The following is a 24720-nucleotide window of genomic DNA, read 5'->3' on the forward strand; positions in this document are numbered from 1 at the left end:
CGGGAAGCACGGCGAGGGTGTCCGGGAGGGGGGGGGCGGCCCCTTCTTCGGGACGCAGAAGCGATCTGGCGACAGGTAAGTCGCCAGGATCGCTTCTGTTGTAAAGCCGACAGTCGGCTCTACAAGTTTAAACAGACTCCCGGCGGCAAAAGTCGCCGGGAGTCTGTTTAAACAGCCCCGATGCTGGCGACGTACACTGTACGTCGTCAGTCACGAAGGGGTTAAATTGAATTTCCCTCCACGCTTCACATACCACTGCCCGTCTTAATTGCATCCAACCTTTCAAAATGACCGATTGGGCAGATTTCGGTGATATTTGCAGAAGAGCTGCCCATTTTAAGGCATATGGGGGGGTGGACGTTGTGACAGAGGATACACCGTAGTATAGATGACGGTGAATGGAGGAGAGAGGCATCTTCTGAGTCGGGGAGGCCAATAGTTGATTCATCAGCATCAAATTGGGGCCTGTGCATGATGGTGGAAGATTATGACTAATAAAATGTTGTACTTGGGCATGTTGGAGAAAGTGGTGGATTGAAATATTGTATTCCCCTTGTAGTTCCCTCAAGGATTTACATTTTCCCTGGGGTGTGAGTAGGTCTTGTAGGGTTCTAATGCCACGGTTTTGCCATTGGCGATATACCAGGGAGTCATGTCCGGCCGGGAATGCAGGGGTGGAGGTAATAGGCATGAGTGGGGAAGTCACTCCTGGTAGTTTGTACAATTTCCTTATTTCCCGCCAGGTTATGATGGTATCTCTTAAAAGTATATTTCGCTTGATATGGGGGGGAAGACGTGGGAGAGGAGTATGTAGGACACCCGACAGCGACCAAGGATAAACCAGTTGTCGTTCTAGGGGGGTATTGGTAAAAAATGAGGTGTCTGAGATTTATTTATTTTAAAGAGGAACTACAGTTTTGAGTGATTTGTCTTCGGCAATGTTTGTGTCTCCTGCACTATAATCTACACCTAGAGCAGTCACGCCTCTCCTTTGATAAAGGTCACGTATGATTCACACGGGTTGTAGGCCTGGCTGACTCTGAGCAGATGATTTGCAGAAATCTGCATTCCCCGTCTCAGGGTGAAGGGTGAATCTTGTCTGAAAGCACCACACCTTAACCTGTTGTGCATACCGCTAGAGATAGTCGTGGAAGTAACCCCCTATAACACGTACCTATCTGACCCTTTTCAGATTTTAATCTCTGTGTTCTCGTTTGGGAGATTCCTTCTCTTGGTTTGTCCCGGTGCCCACTGGAACTGAGAGTGAGGGGGAAATCCCAAATGTTTACTTTTTGCAAGAGCAGGAGTCGAGGGGACGTCTTCCGGTGGGAACACTTTGTTCTAGTGCCTTGGTTCTCAACTGGTGGGTCGTGACCCAAAAGTGGGCCGCGACCCCCCCCCCCCCCCCGTGTTCAGTGGGTCACTGCATGCCTTCCACTTTTCTAGGTGAGAGGCTCCTCTGCCTCCCCATAGTACAGCACTGTCCGTTCTCATGCCAAGCAGCCATTCAAGATATGCTGCCTGGCGCCGAGTGTCAGCTTGAGGTGGGATGGGGCTATGGCTACCGTTCATTTGAATGGCACCCCAAACACACCTCCCATCCACAGTTCTATCACCTGCACCGGAACGTGCAGTGCCGCAATGTTGTGCAGCCCTGTGCGGTGCGACTTGGGTGATTATTGACCAAGGTCAAATGTGGGTCCTGAGGTTACGCAGGTTGAGAAGCACTGTTCTAGTGGCAACTGTCTAAAGTGGAGTATATACAAATTTTGGCCGGTTCCCGATGAACAGCCGAAATCCGCACAGTGGGTGCCGCTGTCCCTTGATCAGCTTATTGAAGAAGCAGGTTGGCTGCAAGCTCCATTTGGCCAAGCATTATTCAATCAGCTGCAAGTGCCGTTCAGGTATTCTGACAGAAGTTGGCTGCTGCTGTCAGAACGCAGTAGAAACAGAATGGGATTCCTTGATCAATGCTCGTAAGCATTGATGGAGGAATCTTATATATGTTCTTCGGACCGCAGGTTGAACAAAGAAAATGTGTATATCCGGCTTTAGAGAGCTTAAAGGGGAAGTTCACCACCTCTCCCGGTCCCTGTTGCATATACCTGTGTGGTGCCCTCAGCAGCCAGTGTGTACGGTCTGTGCGCTGCTCTTCACAACCCCGCAGTATGTAATGTCCATAAGGCTTGCAAATGGTGAGCACTCATTGGTCAGCACTGTCACATGACCACGCTGACCATTTAATAAACTTTATTTTGCTTCCAGGACCCTAGTCCCCAACTCAGAAGTTCTTCTCATTGGTCAGCACTGGCACCTGACCACGCTAACCAATGAGAAGCACTTCCGAGCCAGCGACCAGGTCCTAGAAATAAAAAGCACTTTCCCTTTCGTCCTCCAGAACAGCTTGCGAGAGATAGGCTCCACCCCTTTTATTAGGAAACTTGTCACCCTCAGTTGTTTAAAAGGCCCGCCTCTCTCCTAGCTCCTCAGTTTTTTTGTGTTTCCTCCGTCAGGGGGGAGCATGTCACCGGAACGATGCACATAACATACTGTGGGGGTGTGGAGTACAATGTATGGGACTGTACAATGGCTGGCAGGAGCATCGCACAGATATGTACATCGGGGGCCGGGAGAGGTGGTGGGGTGCAGCAGTGACTGTGCTCCATGTAATCAGTAATAGGAGAAGTCGTGACTGGTGACTACTTCTCCTCCTATTCATTCTAAATGTTAGTACAACGCACCGCACAAAGTGCCTTGTGTCACCTTGCATTTCAGTAACATGCATTGTACCCAGCTCAACCTCAACAAATAGGTCTGAAGGGCCCCTAAAGTACCGAAGTAACTGCTTCAAGGAACACAGCATGCAGAGGTAATAAGTGTATATGGCTGCCTCTGTGTACAAATCTAATTACAATCTATACATAGAAAGCCTTTACAACATTAACATACAATGATGAGATTTCTGTTACATTACGCCGATCACTCTCACCTTTGTATCTAAAACCACAAAACCCTCATGGATTTCCTTTAAGCTTCCTGTGCCTTTATTATCTAGCAGCAGTACCATGTTCCCTGCGGACAAATTGCCTGTGGAATATTATTATCCCGGCAGCAGGCTCCTCAGTGATTACCCTTCGGTGGAGGGAAATGCAGGCATATTAAATTTGAGGTAAAGATCGCTTCCAGTACACCGTGTAACATTACTCCTCTTTCTGCCTGACCCAGCACTTATTGATCTCCTGCAGGACCCCGATTCCGACAAATAATGTGGATCTTTCCAGGCCGCTGCCTTTGGGAAATTAAATATTTATTACGTCCCGGATGCCATATTGTGTCTATGCAGATGCAAAATAAAAGGATCGGAATTAAGCTTGCTGCTGCTGAATTAAATTAATATGAACTTGATTATATCATCATCAGCCTCCATAGTCCACCGAGCTATAAACTAAACTAAAACTCCTATTAAATGAGAACTATGGGGTCAGGGCTTTTCCCCATAGCTCTCGTAAGGGTCACGGGAGGACACAAACTAGCGTTCTCCACTGACCCAAAGCTCAGTATAACACGAGCTACAGCTCACGGTATACTGAGACGCCGGGACGGATCCCGACAATACTGTCTGGATCCGCCCAGCTGCGTGAGTGACAGCTGGCTCTGCCTATCTAGAGGCAGAGCCAGCTGTGCCCGCCCCTTCCCTAGTTGGTTTCGCCAGTCGGCGCAGGAGGATCGGACAGGGGAGGGGGGGAATCCCTGCAGTGAACCGTGAGTGACAGTCACGGCTCTCCTGAACGGATAGATCGAGAAGTGAGCGAGCGACGGTATGTGTTCGCTCACTTCCTGATCTATTGAGCCGTTCTGTGACAGTCTCATTGTCACAGGTCGGCTCAGATTATGAGGCTGAGTGAAAATCTCTCTCCTCATAATTCTCCTTTTTTAAGGAAAAAAAATTCCTTCAAGGTCAAATATGTACTTTGGAAGGATTTTTGCAAACTTTATTGCGGATCCTTACTGGCTTCTGTACTGGAGATAGTGAGGTGTTGCCCCTGTTTAAACTTATTGCTAATTGGTAAGGCGTTTTTTTAACCTAAATTGCATTGTCAGCGTTGCCAGAAAAATAAATTGCAGCGGCAGCACCCATTTTACAATGGCATGGACCTTGAATATCTTACTAAAAATTAAAACCTCTTGTAGGCCGTGTGTGTAATTTAAACCTCCGAGCTGTCTGCTGATTATTTTCGGAGACGCAGTGAGACATTAACATGAGCGAGGGGGTGGGAAGTTCTGTACATCGGCGCTGTAATGTTGCCACGGTTGAAGGGAAATGGAATGTAATACAGATGTGTTCTCAGGAGAGCTATGTACACCTAATGTATGTACAGTCTGCGTTGTCTGTTATCCATCAGACTCCACGTGTCAGTTCTGTAATACTGGTTTCAGGATGTAGACAAAGCTTGGATTGGTTGTTATGGGGGACACTTTGGGGTCTGTTTATATAAAAAAAAATCAATGTGTGGATGGATCGCCATCCGTGCAAAAGTCACAATTCCCGTAATGTTTTGAATGTGTGCAAAATGTTATTTTCTGATAGGTTAGTTGTCTTTCCTAAGAGGAAATTAGCCTGAAGAAAGGGCTGAGAACATTCAACCAAAAGAGTAAATAGCCTGAAACAATAAGAGAACATTCAACCAAAAGAGTAAATGGCCTGAAACAATAAAAGAACATTCAACCAAAAGAGTAAATGGCCTGAAACAATAAAAGAACATTTGACCAATATAGAAAATGGCCTAAAACAATAGGCTAAGAACATTCGACCCGAAGAGACAACAATGATGGAGACCTCTGCACTGGCTTATTGTTTGGCTATATATACTCTTCTGGTCCATTGTTCTTAGATTATAGTTATAAGCTATTTTCTCTATTGGTGGAATGTTCTTTTGCTTTAGACCAGGGGTGCCTGTTAGGTTGTTAGCAAAGCTAACGCTGATAGATTGCAATTCGTCCCGATGTCCCGAGCTCCCTCCTTCATTGGGGTGTTCAAAGGTGTTCAGAAGGGTTGAGATCAGAGTTCTGTGCAGGACACTCCAGTTCCCCCACACCAGACTAGTCAAACCTCGTCTTTGTGGAGCTGGCTTTGTGCACAGTCATTCTGGATCAAAGAAGGACCTTCCTCAAACTCTTGCCACAATTTTGGAAGTGCAAAATAGATATTCACTTTGTATGATGTACCATTAACTGTTCCCTTTAAACACCTGAACACAATTATTTGTAGGTGTGCCTTATATTATGTCCATAAATCGTACCCCTCTATGACTGTGAAAGTGCTTCTGCTTACACTTTTTTGGTCCCCAATCCCAGGCATATGCTGTGGATTTCTGCATGCTGCTAAAGCCGAGAACTGTGATACTTCCCCAGCATCTCTGTGTAGGTCACATAGACATTGAGGTTCACCAAGGGGCTTGTCGCATCTGTTGACTTCAGCTAGATATCTAGATTTACATATGGTGGACCTGGGCTTGAGGCCCCCTGAGGCATTTATGTAACATAAGAAAGGTATGTGCAGGCATCTTGAGGTCACCGCCATCAGGGAAATAACAAACCCAAATGCATCATTTAACTTTTACAGGTTCCCTTTAACAGTCTCAGAACAGCTGTATGCAGTGAACGTCTCTATCTTTAGCTGTGTCTGTGCTGGTATAAACGCATGGTTCTGGGTACACACTTCAGCACAGGGGACAATAGAAGGATTTACATGTACTCACCTGCACTCTTGAAAGGGAAACTATGATGCTATCTGTAAGAATGCCTTTTACACTGTTATGCTGGTTGTCCTCCAACCTAGAAGAGGACCGGTGCTGCATCACAGGGGGATGTGCTGGGGAATTCACTCTCCTGGAGTAGTCACATTTTCTAGCACAAGGCACATTGCAAGTAAATGAAAAATAATTTAAAGCGGACCTTTAGGCCTCATTCACACTAAGAGCCGGCCTGTACAGATCCGTGCGGCGTGCACGGCCGTATCGGGTCGCTCCCGGGAAGGACAGGTGCTGCGTGTGACTGTACGCAGCAGCCTATTCTTCTATATTGGAGGAGGCAACCGTACGCTCACCCGAACTGCACACGGGTGCGGGTGTCCGTCCTCGGACGCAGACAGGATCCATCGTGCGCACGAGTACAGGCACCCGCAGGGATGTGCAGTTTGGGTGAACGTACGGCCGCGTAGTCCCAAAGAGAAGAACAGGCTGCTGCGTACAGTCACACGCAGCACCTGTCCTCTCTTAGTGTGAATGAGGCCTAACCCCCTTTTTTTTTTTTTACTTAAAATCACATCAGCATGCAGCTCTGCGTGCTGATTCAAACTTCTTACATTCATTAAACATATTTGTAATTTAATTACAAATAGAGTTGGTCCACTTCTGGCACAAATGATATAATGTGCCCAAGCATTGCATCCTGGGAAGGTTACATCAGCAAAGCATTGCTGGGAAATCTCATCTGTATTCTCGCGAGATGTCTGGGAAAGGCATTTTCTTCCCGAGATGATGTGCATGGTCACGTGCCAGAGTTCCAGGAAATAAAGGGAGATCTAGTAATCTGCCCTTAGTAAATATGGCCACTGCCAGAAGACTGGGAAAGAAATGAAAAATAAGGTAAGCAAAGAATACAAAGCCAGCAATTATCTAGAAGTATGTGTTTGCAGATTGACATTACTAAACATTTCTAAAGGTGTGTGTTGTTGTTGTTGTTGTTGTTTTTAAAGATATCAGTAAAGTTCCTCTTTACGAAAAGGAAAAATGCTGCAAGTAAGCATTTAAAACCTTATTTTTCTGTGCTTTTACCTGCAGTTATTTAAAGAGGACTTTGCCCATATAATTGAAATAACAACAAACATATCTTTTTAGAAATGTTTAGTAATGACAATCTACAAAAAGATACTTCTAGATAATTGCCAGCTTTGTATTCTTTGCATTCCCTATTTTTTTATTTTCCTCCACATTCTTACAGTGGCCATTTTTAACTAAGGGCAAAAATCCTAGATTTCCCTTTACTTCCTGGAACTCTGGTACATGTGACTAGGACATGTGACCATGTACGTCATCTCAGAGGGGGAAAATGCCTTTCCCTGAGATATCATGAGGTTACAGATGAGATTTCCCAGCAATGCTCTGCTGATGTAATGCTTGGGCACATTACATCACTTATGCCCAAGAGGACCAGGAAGTGAAAAAAACGTAATTGTAAGTAAAAGCAATATATGTTTGTTTTAGCTTTGACATACATTTGTTAAAATTATATTCATTAAGCTGATTACATTAAATTTTATATCTGAAACCCAATGATTTTCTTTTGAAAGGTGGAATACATTTTATTTCTTTTTGGCATTTCATTAGGTAGTCTGATGGGATTATGTTTTGTGTTTAGCAGGCAATTCTGTGTTTAATGGGGGTTATGGATAGCTTGTGTATGGAGCCAGTGTCCTCTAATGACATGTTCTTGGAGACCTTGGAGCACATTACTGTACTGTAATGACCACCTGTTTCTCCTCTCTCTTTCCAGCCTTCATCACTCTGTCAAACGGAGAGCAAGCACAAGATGCGATTAACAAATTCCACAAATGCCACCTCCGGGACAAGGAGATTCAGGTCCAGCTGCAGCCGACGGACGCTTTGTTATGCGTGACCAACCTTCCTCCGTTATTCAGCAAGCAGGAGTTCGAAGAACTGGTCCGGGCGTACGGAAACATCGAACGCTGTCTCCTCGTCTACAGCGAGCTCACTGGCCTCTCCAAGGGCTACGGCTTTGTAGAGTACATGAAGAAAGACTGCGCCTCAAAGGCCCGCCTGGAATTGCTGGGCAAGCAGCTGGAAGAATTTACCCTTTTTGCCCAGTGGGTGGACGTCAATCAGCTGACGGCGGATTTTATTCACTCAAAGTGCCTGTGTGTTGACAAGCTTCCCAAGGACTACAGCAATAGTGATGAGCTGACGCAGATATTTTCCTCTCTGCACAAGCCGTTGTTCTGCCAGGTAGAGAATGACACGCCTGCTTCACCTTCTCTTATTTTGAATCATACCCTGCTGTCATGAATAGCATGCCGATTATGTTCTTTCTCTGTACATCAACACTGAAACTGATATTTGAGAAGGTTTACAATGGCTTTGGTGCAATTTAATCTAGTCTTTTCAGATGTGGCCGCTTGACCAGTTAGAACAAACCCGTGCTTTAGAAATACAATATAAGCCAGTGTTTAGTGAAAGGAACTCGCAAGTGCCTTAGTACCCCTTTTAGTTGGTCAGCTGGTAGTTTAGTTGGTTGATCCCCCCAAGACCCAAACTTCTGGATATGGAAATAATGCGTACACCTCCACCCACTAATGCGTAGTGTCTGAGTAAACTATTGCTAGACCTGAGCTCTTTTACATTTTGCAAATGTCAACTCGTATAAAGGTCAGAGGTTCTAGCAAAGCATCCCTTGGTGGGGAAAGGAAGTGCGAGGAGAGGTGACCCAATAAAGGAAAGCTGAATTCATCTTGTGATGGCATCTATTCAACTTTGCTTTATTTTCTATTTGGTATTCTCAGTGCAGGTTTATTCAAAGCTGAATTACAACCAATGGATGTAGTTCTGTATTTATTAACATTTCATTTAAATGTAATGCAAGCAGTGCAAGTACCTAAATTTGACTTGGTATTTAGGGATGCACCGATACTGTTTTTTCGGTATCGACTGCCGATACTTTGCTTTTGGTACTCGTTGATACCGAGTACCGATACCGGTGCTTCCACTGGCATGGAGCCGGCGTCCTGGGCAATCTGATTGCCCGATAAGCCGGCTCCATGTTGTCTGGCCGGCTTGATTGTGCTTGGCCGGGAAACCGGCTTCCAGGTCAATCAGCGCCGGGCGGTGAGTATCGACTCTGCTTCCTGATTGGCCCGAAAGCCGTCTTGATGCGGATTGGCCGGGGAGCCGGCTTCCCAGCCAATCAGCAAGGAGCCGGCTGTTCGGCCAGGCAAATGCATACCTGGAAAAGAGAAGTGTAAACAACTCTCCTACCCATGCTGCCAGACCCTGCTCTGTTCATTATAAATCATCCCACACCTACAAATGAAAGCTCATATTTATGTCCTTTTACTAATGATAAAAAGTTCTATTTGTCTTAAAACCTGAAATTCAAACGGATATGTTGCAGAATAAAGCAGTTCTTAATAACTACAGAGTTGCAGCACTGGGAAGCCAAGCTTACTCTTCTCCTGAAGGGAAAACTCCTTGACACGTCTCTGTTTGCAGTAATGGGAGTCACCTTCATGGACTACCACTGTCCTGTGCAAACTCCTTGCAGCCTCTGTTTACATGGAAGCCCTATTACATACCTGATTTTGTTTTATAGGCCATTTTATTTCACGTTTTATTTTTTACAATGAGTGCTGAGAATGTGTCAGTGCTAATACAGTCTGCAGCTGGGCCGCATTTATTTATTTTTGGTATTTATATAGCGCCAACAATTTTACGGGGCGCTTTTCATATCAGTCCCTGCCCTCAAGGAGCTTACAATCTAAGGTCCCTATCTCTCTGGAGCCCATTAACTTACCAGCATGTCTTGTCTGATCTTAGTGCGCTGTGGTCTTTAAGCTGAAAAGCTGACGTTTTGGCTAATTTATATTATGCCTTCCCTGGTTCTTGCTTTTTGCCCTCATCATCATGTTAATGAGATGATGCCTTACGCCCTTCAGCTAGGAAATGAGGAGGGCTCTATCTGACTTGCTGCAGCCTCTAAAGCACATTGTGGGAGGCTCACAGTGTGCAGTGAGGAAGTAATATCGGTCCAGGAGAGGAGCCGGTACAATCGTGCAAGACCGAAGGGAAGGTCAGAGTTCAGCTTTAACTAAGTGATGGCCCTTTTAAAGCATATCTGAGCTCTTAAACAAAAATGTAATATATATTACAGCCTACCTGTACCTATATGCGGTATCTATTGAGGGAGCCATGGTTGCCACAGGGCAGGGGGGGACAACTCCAGCCCTCCAGCTGTGCTTTAACTACAAATACCAACATGCCTCTGGGAGTCATGCCTGTAACTGTCAGTCTTGCAATGGCTCATGGGACTTAAAGTTTCACAACACCTAAGGGTCCAGAGTTGCCCACCCCTGCCGCAGAGGGTGGTCTACAAATATGTCCGTCTTTGTTTATCTCCGATACATGGGAGTAGGAAGATCTGTAAAGAAGAAAGATAACATAACATTGTTTATGATTTCAGTTCAGCTCAAAGGAAGTGACAGTGACATGGAATAGCTGGCAAGATGAACAGGTGTTTTCTCTCCTTACTAAAATAATCATTTAAATGAGGGATGCACCGATATATTGGCCGCCGAAACATATCAGGCGAAAATGGCACTTTTGTCTAAACGCTGAAAGTGGCATTTTTTGGCCGAAATAGCGGTGCATCTGTTTTTTCTCTCCTTCCCACTGGAAGGAGAGTGTGTCCCAACGGGGAGGAGAGAAACTTGTCACAGGTGGCCGAGCGCTGCGGGAGGAGAGCGCTGTGAGCGACCGGCGTCTCTCCTCCCACACCGCTCAGCCTCCTGTCGCAGATCGGTAGAGAGCGGCCATGTGGGCAGAGACAGCCAGCGCTGTCACAGGAGGCTGAGCTCTCCTCCCCGACACCGCTCGATCAGCCTCCTGTGACAGCCTCATGCTGTCAGGATGGAGAGCGGGTACAAGCAGTCAGAGATCAGTGATCGCTGAGTGTTTGTAAATAATTGAGGACATGGTTGAGGTATGGTTACTATATCCCCAATTATAAATGAATGGGAAGTGATCTACATCACCTCCTGTCCATTCATGATTGTGGTTATAGTAACTATACAATGTCCTCATGTTATGAATGATCAAAAACACTCAGTATAGAGGATTCCTGTTCATTTATAACACGGGCTGCAGAAAACGAGATTGAGGACTTGTGTGTCTCTGAGGACTCGATGTGTTCTCAATCTTTTTCTATTTTAAAAGGGAAATGTCAGGGGTCTGTTTTAGACCCCCAATATTTCCCCCGAAGCACATAAAAGTAAAGTAAAAAATAAAATATTAAAAAATTTAAAAGTTTATAAATTAAAAATAATTTTTTTAGAAAAAGTTAGAGAAAAAAACATTTCCATTTTTTTTATTTTTTTTTTCCTTTTTCGGTTTTAAATTTTTCATTTCGGTGCACCTCCTAGTTTCAATTAAATAATCATCACAACCCAAACAACTTTTCACCTGTCAAATCCTATATCGTTATGGTGCATCCACCAGAGGACAGAGAATACAGGATTTCTCTGCACACTATTCTGTTCTGTTTAGGAATATGTAACCATTGCTGGTCATTCCAGTAGCTCTTTTCAAAAGGGAATATATGTTGACTACGATTCCAGTCTGCAATAAAGAACTGGTGGAGGAACAATCCCTGACCCCTCTATAGCTGTTACTATAATTAGTTGCTTCTAATTATGTATCTTAGCAAAGATAATTGGACAGCTGTGATTGTTTTATTTTTTTAATTTCAGCTGGCAGAGGATGAAGATGGTTACTCTGGTGGTTTTGCGTTGGTTGAATATGAATCTGCAAGGCAGGCGGAAGAGATGAGAGACTCCATGGATGGAATAACTGTGAAGGGAAGCAGAATTCAGGTGTCTTACTGCGCACCAGGTTCCCCAGGTCGGAGCATTCTAGCCACACTCATGGCAGCGCAGGGCATGGTAAGTCACTAGATGGACATATGTTAGCCAGGTTTTTTTTTTCCCCCCCTTCTAAGACCACCTACTTAATCCCATGTTTTACGTTTAGCTGCAGAACAATAGGAAAGGGTTGCTTCCAGAGCCAAACCCAATGCAAATCATGCAGAGCCTCAATAATCCAGCGATGCTACAGATGCTTTTTCAGCCTCCGCACCGTGGAAGGTCAGGAAAGCACGGTGAGCTTTCGGTACAAGGGTACTTTGGGTCCGGGCACGTTAGATTGATGCTTCTGAATTGCTGAGCTGTTCTCTTTCTGTTTATAGGGTCTTCCGGGCGTCCGCACTTTAATGCAACTGTCAGCCAAGCTCTGTTACAGCTCCACAAACATAATCAGGTGAGGCCTTACCAGGTGAACCTATTTGTGACTTTACAAGTCTGTGTAAGATGTTACAAATACAGCAATGGTGGTATTTAAAAAAAAAAAAAGTTATTAAACTCTAGGAAAGTTACTTTGTCTTGTCCATAGAGCAGAGGAAGCACTTTCTCAGTTTCCCCCTCACCAAGGGTTTAGACCAGACCTGGGCATTCTACGGCCCTTGGTCTGTGGCAGTCCGGCCCGCGGTCTGCACACTGACCGATCATAGTGTGCAGATGCGCTCATTTATGGCTGGCTGACAATGGATGCATCAGCCTCCAAGGCCGGTGCATCCACTGCCAGCCATAGCCCAGCACAGGTCAGCGATTGGTCCGTGTCCAGACTGCTTAACTCTTCAGTCCTTGGTTACTAGAACCGCTGGCATCCTAGTAACCAGCGATGTCACGGTCTTCCTATGCAGCCATTGGTTGCTAGGACCTTTTGCATAAACCAACTTTTTTCAATTGCACCGAAACACATGGTATTGTGGTACCGCGGCGCGGTTGTTTGCATTCAGCCGGAAGGTGTGTTAGACCCGATTCCCCCTTCAACACAAACAGCGTGTCGATCAAGGAATCCCGCTGTTTACATCGTATTCTGACAGGTGCCACCGTCACCTGTCAACATACCCGATCAGAGCAGGCAGCTCATTGGCTGCTGGCTCTGATTGATCAACATTTTTGCAGCCAGCTGCTTCGATCAGCTGATCTAGGAATTCCGTCTCAAAGGGAGCCAACAGCCGCACACACTGAGCTAATTTTGGCCAGTACATTAAAAACCGACCAAAATTCGAACCAGGTGTATGGGCACCTTTTAACATTTGGATTTCCTGATTTGATTCCTAGCCCCTCCCCTAGGGGTCTCCCGATTTACTACAGAAGAGCTGCCTAACCTAAGCCATTAGGCTTAAGCAGTGATTCCACCCCAGTTCTCTGAAAAATGTAAGGTACCAGTCCAGCACCTCCCATTTGCAGTTTGCTTCTGGAATATAAAGGAAACAGCAGGTGATTCATCCATCAACGTTCATAAGCGTCAATGGAAGAATCTGTTCTTTTCCATTCAGCCCTCGAGTTACTTTACAGCTTTACTTTTTGTTGTATTGATCTAGAACTGTTCATCCTGCCAGTACCAGTGTTGTGGCAGCACTTCCTAGAGAAGGGCAACAACACTGGAAGGTGGCTGCTAAACTTACCAACGTTGTCACCCATCCCTCCATCACATTACGTAATGTAGGGTTTTATGAGGGTTTTTCACTTTTGTTAATCAAATCAATCTGCAATGAAAAGGGAAGGATGTGGAGAAAACAATGTGCGCCTGGAGACGAGTTTTAAGCTGAACGGCTGGAGTTCTGTATTATGCAAACTAAAGAAAATATATGCAACAACATATGCAAATTCTTCTTTTTTTCTCTTCTTTCTAGTCATGCTAAAACATAGAAAAAAAAACCTGAAATTGGACAAAATAATCTCCATCTAGAAAAAGATAAAATGGGAATAGGGGGAAGGGAAAGGCAATGATATTATCTGTATTTCTTTTTGTCATTTCTGTGTCATGTTCCAATAACATGTGAGAGGCATTACGTCCAGCTGCCTTGTGCTGTCCGCGGTTTCAGAAATGCATGGCACAAAGTGTCTTTTCTGCTCATGGGTTGAGTACAAGCAGTTCTAAGCATAAGAAGTTAAAAGAGGATAAAAAGATACAATGTTTCATTATGTCCGCCGAAATGAAATCCTGTCCGAGTTGTTGTCACTTGGCGGATTATCTCATTTATCTTCGCTGAATGGGACTGACCTGAATATCTGAAGTGCATCTAAAACCAAAACCTTTTAGGATAGGAAAAATGTCTGGCCCTTATGAAAGGTGCACCTTGTCTGAAAACACCATACCTTAGCAAACGCTACTTTCTGTTAATAGGTTCATAAAAGTAACCCCTGAAGTACAGGATATCTAAAAGCACAACTTTTGGTTATTTTTTTTTTCCCCGTTTGGATCCGGTAAACCCACTATCAGATTTTTCTTTCATGTCCTATGAGGGACACAGGAAGCCAATTAGTGTTGGGTTATACTGCAGCCTACTGGAGGATTGGGCATTGGCAAACAAAATGGCGTAAACCAGTATAAGATAACCCCTCCATGGACAATAGCCATCTTTTCTTTAGGCCCTGTTCACACTTAGCGATTTATCGTGCGGTAATTCCCGCGATATCGCTCTCCAATGCTTCTCAATGAGGCAAAGGGTCCTGCTGTCGCTCGTCGTGCGTCGCTACAGCAGGACCCTTTTTGGAGCGGGTTTAGCCGCGATTCAAGCTTGTTCAATGCAAGCATTTGCGCGATATCGCGCAAAATGCAAATTGTGCAGTGTGAATGGGGCCTTAGCTCTGAAGAGAAAAACACTCTCAGTTTTAAACTTCTACTTCAATCAAGATTACTTATTGAATCGCTGCATGGTAGCTTTCTGGTTCTGCCTTTCCTCGGCTTTGGAGTGTCATACCTGGAACCTGCTGGACTGGACATTGCAGGGCCAGCGTGGAAGTAATCTTTGGCACTGGGTTCTGCTTTAGATGCCTTCCAGACTCTGTTCTGGTAACAAAGTTAGCGGAATGCACGGTACCTCAATGCCATGCGTTTCAGTGCAACTTTGTGTCGCGACTTAATGACCGAGGACAAATGTGGGTTCTGAGGTTACACAGGTTGAGAACCACTGCTCTAAACTTCCCAAAAAGCACTGATTCTACCGCAGAAGGTGTGATTGCTAAGGGATTGAAGCTTGGTTTGAGGAGTGGAGTGATGCACACATTCCTTGCTCTATTTCCTGCCATTCGGCGTTGAGGAAGCAAGTTCCCGCGGCTGGGTTGCAACAACCACATGGAACTTTGATTTCTGATCTGTTTTTACTGCTTGTCTACAGTGACCTGGGCACCTCTGGCTGTTTGACCCAACACCTGGTACCAGTGGTTATGGGCTTGTTTTAGTTTTTTTTTTCTGTGTGCCCACCCCTCAGTTGGAACTCTTTTAGGCGCTCCAACGTACCAAAATGCTGCATGATTGCTGTCAGTGTCCTCGCTGGGAAGATTCATTCCCACCTGGTGACCATTGTCACTGGGCCAGAAAGTATGTAATCTATTGCAGCTTACAGGTCCTTAGATGTGGTGATTTGCATTAGTTTTCCTTTTTTCCGGCTAAGAACATTTTCAGCAAGTACATAAATTACCTGTTGTTGACATTGCCAGAAAGGCAATGACCTTGTTACTTTTTGTGAGCTGAAAGGAAAGCACAGACACCCTTCTTTATCTTGCATAATAGTCCCATCCATCCACAATGTAATAGAGATGAACAAAGACAGCCTGTGTGACAACCATGTATAGTGGAGAAATGAGTATAGACATGAAGGGACATGGAGCATGTTATTTGCACAATTACCTGGTGAAAAGAAAGGAACAACCCTGAAAAATCACTGCAGCTGCCTCATCTAAGGACTGGTAAGCTGCAGTATATTAAATTTTGTGTTTTGGGGTTTAGATACTTTAACTGCAGTAGAAATAATTCAGGTCACCAGGCTGGCCATGCTGTGTGGCAAGGTTGTATAAATCTCAGGAATTTGGCAGGTAAATCAGCTCTTGTATACGTTATTCATCTTTGTATTTGGCTGTTTGCCTATTAAATGGTTGGATTCTTTATGTTCTTTGCATTTACACCGTGTCAGTGTTGTGAATTCTTATAAAAGTTTACCATTTTATGTGCTGTTCCCTTCCACAGAAACCAGGTCTGGCAGGCAACCTTCTTCTTCAGAACTACTCCCATCTACAGGGGGCCCATCAGCAGCTTCTCCAGCTGAAGGGCGCACAGTCCAACAACAGTGTAAGTACATGCTTGTGCACGCTCATATATGTCTTCCTTCATGCCAGTAATGACCTACATTATCACCTGTTCTCATTGGTATTAGAAACCCGGCCTGCTGGGAGAAGCTCCGGTCTCCATCTTACAGTCCACCATGGGGACATCGCAGACGGGATCAGTGGAGGCCTCGCAAAAAAGTAATACTGGTCTTCATAGTTTATTAGCATTGGTAGCTCTACGAGGGTGCATTGCTCTACGAGGGTGCATTGCTCTACGAGGGTGCATCAATGTAGACCTGGCATGAAAAGCTTGAAATTTTGATGTGCTCTGTTCCTACTTGCCATCTCTGATCTATATAGATAGTGGTTGGGTTTTGTTATATGCTCAGAGCCTAAAGTTTCATATCTGGGGCTTTCATATATGGGGTAAATCATACCATATTCTACATGTGGCCTCACAGGTTTAATTTCACATCTGCAGAACTGGTCGGCAACAAATCACATAGAAGGGTCAAGAAGCCTTTACGTCCCATAGAAAGGAGGCTCTTCTAGCCAAGCAGAAACTCTCTATAGGGTTTAAGCAAAGAGGTGGCTGTCTAGAAGCATTTGTGTCATTGCTCAGCATTGTCATCCTACGATGTTTCAGGCACTTGGTGCTGGATTGGGGGTGGGGGTGCTGCTTAGATTGCATACAGGAGATCAGAGCAAAGGGAGGACCTGACCATAGGGGCATATGTTTACATTTCTAGCGGATGATTAATGGAATGGTTATTTCATATCTCTGGGCGTGTTAATCATCTACAATGAAAAAAACCCACGTGTGCGATAACACACCACAACACAACAATGTGAATTATCTCTGTGTTGCTCTATGCTATATTTCCCAAAACAGTGCAGGTGTAGTTTGTTGTGTGCCAAGGCACTTTGAGGTTCCATTTCAACTGAACGGCTGCCAAAATGCAATGTTTATCAGGACGCTATTGTGTTTGTGCTACGTTCACTACTGTAGATTTCTCCATAAAGCTGGCCATACACCTATCAATTTGTTTCGTTCAACCCGCAGGCTGAACGAAAAAAATTACCCAATTCCTCCAACACAAACCGCGTGTTGGAATCCCACTGTTTACATTGTATTCTGATAGGTGCTGCCGGCCCCTGTAAGAATACCTGACCAGAGCGGGCAGCTCATTGGCTGCCGGCTCTGATCCATGGAGAATTTTCTAGCCGGCTCCTTCGATCAGCTGATTGAGGAATACCGGCTGAAAGGGAGCCGACAGCCCCACACACTGTGCGAATCTCGGCCGGTATATAAAAATTTGCCGAAATTTGACCAGTGTATGGGCACCTTAAAGGAGAACTATGGGGTCAGGGCTTTTCCCCATAGTTCTCCTTAGGGTAACGGGAGGACATAAACTAGGGTCCTCCAGTCTCCCTAAGCTCAGTATCAGCTCGCGGTATACTGAGACGCTGGAGCGGTTCCCGACATCGATGTCGAGATCCACCCAGCTGCGTGAGTGACAGCTGGCTCTGCCTATCTAGAGGCAGAGCCAGCTGTACCCGCCTCTCCCCCGTCCGTTCCGCCAGTCAGCGCTGGCGGGAGGGGGGAATCCAGCCCCTCCCCTGTCACGGCAAAGAGCCCTGACAGGATCGAGAGGTGAGCAAACCCGGTATGTGTTCGCTCACTTCCCGATCTACTGAGCCGACCTGTGACAGTCTCATTGTCACAGGTCGGTTAGAACTATGAGGTGAGTGAAAAGCACTCGCCTCATAGTTCTCCTTTTTAAGGGCCCATTCACATCACATCTCCAGACCAGACCCGATTGTTTCCGGACCCAACATGCATCCTAATGTATCCCTACGCTATTGCTGGCCTCTGTTCACACCAGCGCAGTCCGTTCCAGACCAGAAAAATACTGCATGTCTCATTTTGTTTGATCTGGAATGCACTGGAACTGCGTGCAGGCTCACACCATTTTTCAGACCAGATCTGGTCCGGAAAATGGTGTGAGCCTGCCCTTAGACTAATGCGATCTGTTCCCAGGCTGTTTGTAAGTAATCTCACAGGCTGCGATTTACCTGCAGACAACTGCACCTGGACACATACCATTTGCAGGCAATCGTAGCCTGTGCGGTTACTTGTGAACACGTGCAGGCGGTGGCAACTGTCATTGTATTATAGAGCGCCTCCCACCCACAGCAGACGGCATGAGACGCACGGAGGAATTTGCGAGACTCATGCGATCGGCACCATTAGTAAGTGTGAACGGGGGCCCTATGGTGTGAAATAATTCCCTTGCAGTCCAGGAATTGTTATTGTAGAGGTCTCTGTTTGCATTAGGAGCATTGCCTGGATTGGAGCCCTTTCACTGAGTCTGGCAAGAGCCGGCATAACTGAGGCCCTTACGCACAATTCAGAGACTGTACTCTGGAAGAGCTGCCAGTCCCTGTTCCGAAATATCATCTGAATGCTGAAACGAAAGGTGCCAGCCTCAGAGGCAGAGTGTCACTTTTAATTGGTAAAACATGACAACTTCATCATCGCTTGGCTTTAGCTGCGGCTGCTTTAGAGCGATGCTACATACAGCTAAATTGTCAGATAGGAAACACCATTCTATAGGAAATGCAAAATTTTCTTGCAAGTATTTTATTTATGTTCAGCAGTGAAATAAGTACCAACATTCTTGTTCGTATGATATATTGCATATGAATAGATTTGCTGCCTGCAGCTGGTGAGCTCTACATTAGCTGCTATGATCGCTGATTTACTTCTATGCCTCGAGTAGCCTGGAAAGTCTGTGTTTTGGATAAGACCCAATTAGCTTGTAGTTTACATACAGGTATACATTACATGTGTATGTAAATCCAAATTCTCTTGCTCTTCTTTGGTCTGTTAAATATATAAGTGTAAGTATTTTGTTTAATGTGTTTCTGCAGTTCTTTTCTATGGGGCCCTGTGATTTCTAGTTACGCCCCTGATAACATGATTAGGTTAATCATGATTCATAGTATAGTACTATCTGATTGGACAACACATTTTATAGGAACTCTCTAGCAGTTCGGTGGTAAAGAGCTATTTCTCTCCCGTTCATTGAAGGACACAGGGAACAGATCGGAGATCATGTACTGTAGGGTAATATCGCCACCTGCAGGAGAAGGACGCTAGGCACAAAAAAACTAAAGACCAATTACAGCCTAGGGGCGGCCCCTGCCGGTGGCCAAACCCCCCACCTACTGAGAAGTCTCCAGTTTACTGCACATCACAATTGTCCTTGTCAAAGTCGCTCAAATCCTTCGACTTGTCGATATTTTTAGAACTATATTTCTGATATGCATTTACATTTTTTTGTTAAGCCGTTGTACAAAGCAGTATAAAGTAGATGTACTTCCGGTCATAGCACAACTACAGGGGTCTCGGATCATGAGCAGTTCAGGTTACAGAGCATTATGCCAGTCTGAGTCCATGAGAAGCAATTCCGTAAAACAATTCTCTTTCATGCAATATTACAGTACATATAACAACGCCGGTCATAGATTTAGAAATATATCAAGCTATGCCGTCTGGATTTGTTTTATCCCTTTGTTACGACTCCTGACACATTTGTTTATTACATCAGGCTTTGTTTTTTTCTCCTTACCCATTTATTATTCATTGCGCTACATCCTGACTGCCTGAGAAATCATTCTCCTAACAGACTGAGCTGCCTGGGTTTTGGATAGAAGTCCTCTTGAGTCATGTGAAGTATTGACAAGTCGCATAGATTGACAATGTTACGTGCCAGCTGTGTATTAAAAGACACGTTTAAGCAAATATTCCTTCAAAATCCAGCCCAGCAGCTCACCAAACTCCTTTGAGCCATTCTCATCACCGTATACGTGTTTATTTTCCATTTGCCCATATTTTCCTGGTGATTTGCTTCATATTCGGTGATGTGTTTTGCAATTATGAGAAGCTATCCGACCTAATGTTCTTGCATGAAGAATATGCTTTAACCCCGTGGTTCTCAACTGCTGGGTCGCGGCCCCATGTTTAATGGGTCGCCGCATGCCTTCCACTGCACTAGGTGAGAGTCTCCTCAGCCTCCCCACTATAGCGCAGCACTGTCAGTTCTCGTGCCGCGCAGCCGTTAAAAATATGCTGCCAGGTGCTGTGCGCCAGCTTGAGGTGGGGTGGGGGTATGGTTGCGAAAGAGCTCCATCTATACATGCTTTGCTTAAAGCTCCCTCGCGTGACCGGAGTGATGTCACATTCTGGCTCCCGGCACCTCTACAGGGAGTGCATGGGAGCTGTACCAGCAATGCACATATGGATGAAGCTCCGTCACAGCACAGCAGCCCACAATGGACCCCTACATTGTTTTGGGAGTGTGTATGTGAGAATGTCAGTGTTTTAATCGCAAACTACTGCTCAATGGTACCTACTGTTCGTTCTGGTGCGGGAGGTGCGTTGTATTGCCATTCATTTGAATGGCACCCCAAACACAGTTTGATCGTTTGCATCGGAACATGAGGGAATGCAATGCCGTGCGTTCCAGTGTGGTGCGACTTGGGTCGCGGCTTAATGGCCAAGTGGTTATACAGGTTGAGAACCACTGCTATAAGCCTTGGTGCACAACCTGCTGCGTGGCCCTTTGGTACTTGTGTTGTGACCCATGGACCCCAGCAGTCTGTACTGGGAGTAAGTGCATTGATTTGTAAAAGGGTAATGGCAGTGAGTTGCCCTAGCGTCATGTAACATGCCCCCCGTCTCTCCAAATCTCCAATCTGTATCATCTCACAGTCTCTGAGCACCATTTTCTCTAGAATGTCTGCAGTCTCTGACAGTCCTCTTTAGCATTATATATATATATATATATAATGGTCATAATAATCTGGCCGCTCAGTGTATACTGATCATTATTCGTGGTCCTCCGGTTGTGTCAGGGGCCACAGTTGAGGACCCCTATACTTAGTAAGTTGATGACCATTGCTGTAAGTTATACGAGAATATTTAACTTGGATTTACTATGAAAATTTAGGAAGACGAAGTCAACAAACCCATCAAATCAAACACAGTGCAAATGTAAAGGAACTAGTGAGTCGGGTCTCTGTCACTCGCCTGTTGTGGATAAATAAGTTTTGATTTAAATCTATAAGACCAATAAAAATACAAATAGGTGAACTTTTACCCCAAAAAAGGATTTGGAATTATGTTCAGCTGCTCTTGTGATCCAGACACCCCTGCCACACTATAGTCAGGGACACCCCCAACCTCTGGTCATTTGTCATTTCAGGTGTGTATTACATGTTCTAGTATACAGAGAAGTAAGTTGCTTAGATTGGACTTTCAGTTGTGTTTTGTATTTTGTTGTTTCCTGCAGACTTGATGCCATACCTGCATAATCAGCAGTTGAGTGCTTCACTCTCCCAGCTTGCCCAAGACCAGCAGTCTGCCCTGGCACTGACGGACGGGTCCCTGCTGAGCGGGCAATCACAGGCCGGCACCACAGACACATTGCACACGGTGAGAACTGTGTTGTATCTACCTGCGGGCTTCTTTGGCTGCGCCTTCTAAAATCTGTTTCTGGGAAAGTGGGCCTGATGTAGAAGAATGGAGCCTTTCACTCTCTGCAGCATCACACTGCCTTCAGGATATGAATCGGAATTAAAGTGTGCGGTTATATGATTGTTTATGGAAAAAAAGTTCCCTCCATAATGTAACTGCTCAACACACACACTTACGTATTCATTCTCTCTCTTCCTCTCACGCTCTGTCTTTGAAGCTGATTTTCCTCAAGGTGTTGAGAATCTCCATTTGAAGGGGAACTGTGGGGTTAGGGCTTTTCCCCATAGTTCTCCTTGGGGTAACAAAGCGTCAAACCAGCGTCCTCCCGTCACCCAAAGCTCAGTATCCCGGGAGCTTCAGCTCGCGGTATACTGAGACGCCGCAGCTGAAGCGGATCCCGACAATTATGTCTGGATCCGCCAAGCTGTGTGAGTGACAGCTGGCTCTGCCTATCTAAAGGCAGAGCCAGCTGTACCCTCCCCCGTCCGTTCCGCCAGTCAGCGCTGGAGGATCGGAGCGGGGAGGGGGGAATCCAGCCCCTCCCCTGTCACGGCAGAGAGCCGGATCAGTAGATTGGAAGGTGAGCGAACACATACCGGCGTTCGCTCACCTCCCGATCTACTGATCCGACCTGTGACAGTCTCATTGTCACAGGTCGGCTAGAACTATGAGGTGAGTGAAAAGCACTCACCTCCCCCCTCATAGTTCTCCTTTTTAAAAGAAGTGAAGATTCACATCAATTATCCAATCCCGGGAAAAGCAAATCCCTGTTTATAGATTTAATCTGCACATTATTGGGATATTGAAGTAAATGTTTCTCAAATCCTTTAGTAAAGCAGCTTCCCTCCCTCTCTCTCGCTCTCATGTGGGCTTTGTCTTTTGCTTGCTGTTAGTGTTGCACGCTCTTTGCATACGCAACAAAGAGAGAAAGAGGTCAAAGCGAGCTCTCTTTGGAGTTCTGTCGCTCTTTGTCACTTTCTCTTTTTTTTTGTTGCTCTCTCATTTTGTCGCTTTGTCTTTATCCCCTCTCGGGCTCTCTCTCTTTCCCCTCTCGGGCTCTCTCTCTTTCCCCTCTCGGGCTCTCTCATCAGTTTGATAAATTCTCCTCATGGTGTATACTGGGATTTGTTTATATTTCATATTTTTGTACTTGTTGAGCCTGTGGCACAGCTGTGGTTCCTCTGCTGTTGGGGTGCCATAGGTTTGCTCATACCTGCAATAGATTGGGTTAAGGTGCTGCTAACGGCTTCTCTGTCTAGACATTTTTCTGAAGCCTTTCTTTCTTTCTTTCTTTCTTTCTTCTTCAGAACAAGCCGAGTAACCAGACATCGCTCTTGGGGGAGCCACCGAAAGACTTCCGGCTCAGCACGAACCCTTACTTGAATCTGGCAAGCGTGTTGCCTGGTAAGTTCCTCCTCAGCAGTAGATCCTAAGGCCTGGTTCACACCTGCGTGTTCCAAGAGCGCTCTGTGATTTGCGCGATGGCGGAAAAGCGCTTGCGGTGCCATTAAAGGAGAATTATGAGGCGAGTTATTTTCACTCAGCCTCATAATCTGAGCCGACCTGTGACGATGAGACTGTCACAGGTTGGCTCAGTAGATCGGGAAGTGAGCGAACACATACCGGCGCTCGCTCACTTTTCGATCCTGTCACTGCAGAGAGCTGTGACGGGAGGGACTAGATGGGGGCGGGTACAGCTGGCTCTGCCTCTGGATAGGCAGAGCCAGCTGTCACCTCGGGCAGCTGGGTGGATCCAGACAAAATTGTCGGGATCTGTCCCGGCTGCGGCGTCTCAGTATACCGCAAGCTGTAGCTCGCTGTATACTGAGCTTAATAATGGCACCCAAAACGCGGCTGACAAGTTGCACGGTTTTCTGATGCGTTACCACGTGTGCAAACGCACACAAACAGGGCAGAAAAAAACGCGGCCCATCTCTTAACAGCATTTTACTTTAACCATTTCATGACTTTGAACTTTGTGCCATCGCCTCTGCTTAGCGTGCAGATCTGACGCAATGATTGTCTGTCGATGAAAGCTGGCTGTTGATTGGAGGGGCAGGTGTGTGCCTTTTCGTCCATTCATTTGAGCTGCCATTGAAATGCTGTTATAGGGAACAGGTGCAGCTCTATAAAATTGGCTTTAATTACAAGTGTGTCTCATGTAAGGGGCTTTGTTCCCTGTAGCACTCGGGCCATCTGTGCTATTCAGACCCCGGTTGTGTGTACAATGTGTTCTTCATGAGATCTTATTGTTGAACCCTTTAGTGTCATTACTGACGGACATTTCTCTCAGTTCTCGGAGAAAGCACTTTGTACCGATGGGGCTGGTGTGTGTTTTGTTTTGCTGTCCCTTCGGAGTACACATATACCCCTTGTGCACCAGAACACTAATTACAAAGGCAACCGATGTCGGGAAATTCATGACCGCACGCCCTTAACCTTGTTTATTTCTAAGGCCGATGTCACACTAGCGATCTTGTTACTTGTAGCTCGCCGGCGGCAGACAATGAACAAATACTCGCCTGATTCCACACCTTGTACCCTCGCTGTCCAATCGAGAGACTTCATCTGCATTGAAGCAGGTGAGGGCTCTGGTGAGTTGTCCCCAGGAGCTGGATCACTAGTGTGACATGGCCAGTGGGGGGGTATTTCTCAATTGCCTGCTCTATAAATGAGGTAGAAGACAAGGATCACCAGCACTCGGTAATAGCTTTCAATATGTCCATTTAATTGGACAGATCGTCAGAATAACAAATGCCATTGGTGTGTGGAGGGTTCTTCTATCTTCCTACACTTGGTCTATAAATAAAACGCAGTGTATTTCTTATATTGATGATTTAGGCATGTCAGCTCGGGGGCTCCAGGCTCATGCAGTGGATGGCTTATTGTGTCAGGACTCCGCAGGACAGTCGGGATTAGAGAACTATTTCTCCTACAGCCAGCAATACGGAGATTACTCTCAGGTAGCTCATTCTCTTTACACGGCCTTTCTCTGTCTGTAGTGGTAAGTGTACAGTGTCTGATGACATGTATTGTTTCTGTTGCAGGAGGCTATTCAGCAGTGGTATGACCAATATTCAGGATACAGCAGTGCCCAGACAGATGTACCTGGGGATGGCAGTCAGGTGAGCAGGATTACAACTTGCAGTTACAGTTCTGGATGAAGTGTGTTTTGGGTTTTTTAAAAAAAACTTTTTTTACAGATATACATACAGCTGGT

At 45.6% G+C, this 24720-nt stretch overlaps 1 protein-coding gene across 1 annotated transcript in view; it reads left to right on the forward strand.

The window, feature by feature from the left end:
* RAVER2 (ribonucleoprotein, PTB binding 2) overlaps positions 1–24664 on the forward strand; it is a 35908-nt gene extending 11244 nt beyond the window's left edge. The window contains exons 3-12 of the mRNA XM_018553841.1: positions 7555–8024; positions 11537–11728; positions 11817–11943; positions 12031–12101; positions 15879–15980; positions 16066–16156; positions 21316–21458; positions 22808–22904; positions 24342–24463; positions 24548–24664. Coding sequence (XP_018409343.1) covers positions 7555–8024; positions 11537–11728; positions 11817–11943; positions 12031–12101; positions 15879–15980; positions 16066–16156; positions 21316–21458; positions 22808–22904; positions 24342–24463; positions 24548–24664 — 1532 coding nt within the window. The remainder of the gene's footprint in view (positions 1–7554; positions 8025–11536; positions 11729–11816; positions 11944–12030; positions 12102–15878; positions 15981–16065; positions 16157–21315; positions 21459–22807; positions 22905–24341; positions 24464–24547) is intronic.
* Positions 24665–24720: the final 56 nt, after the last annotated feature.

The sequence above is a fragment of the Nanorana parkeri genome, unplaced genomic scaffold (assembly GCF_000935625.1).
Source record: "Nanorana parkeri isolate BGI_ZX_2015 unplaced genomic scaffold, ASM93562v1 scaffold131, whole genome shotgun sequence".
NCBI classification, from domain to species: domain Eukaryota; kingdom Metazoa; phylum Chordata; class Amphibia; order Anura; family Dicroglossidae; genus Nanorana; species Nanorana parkeri.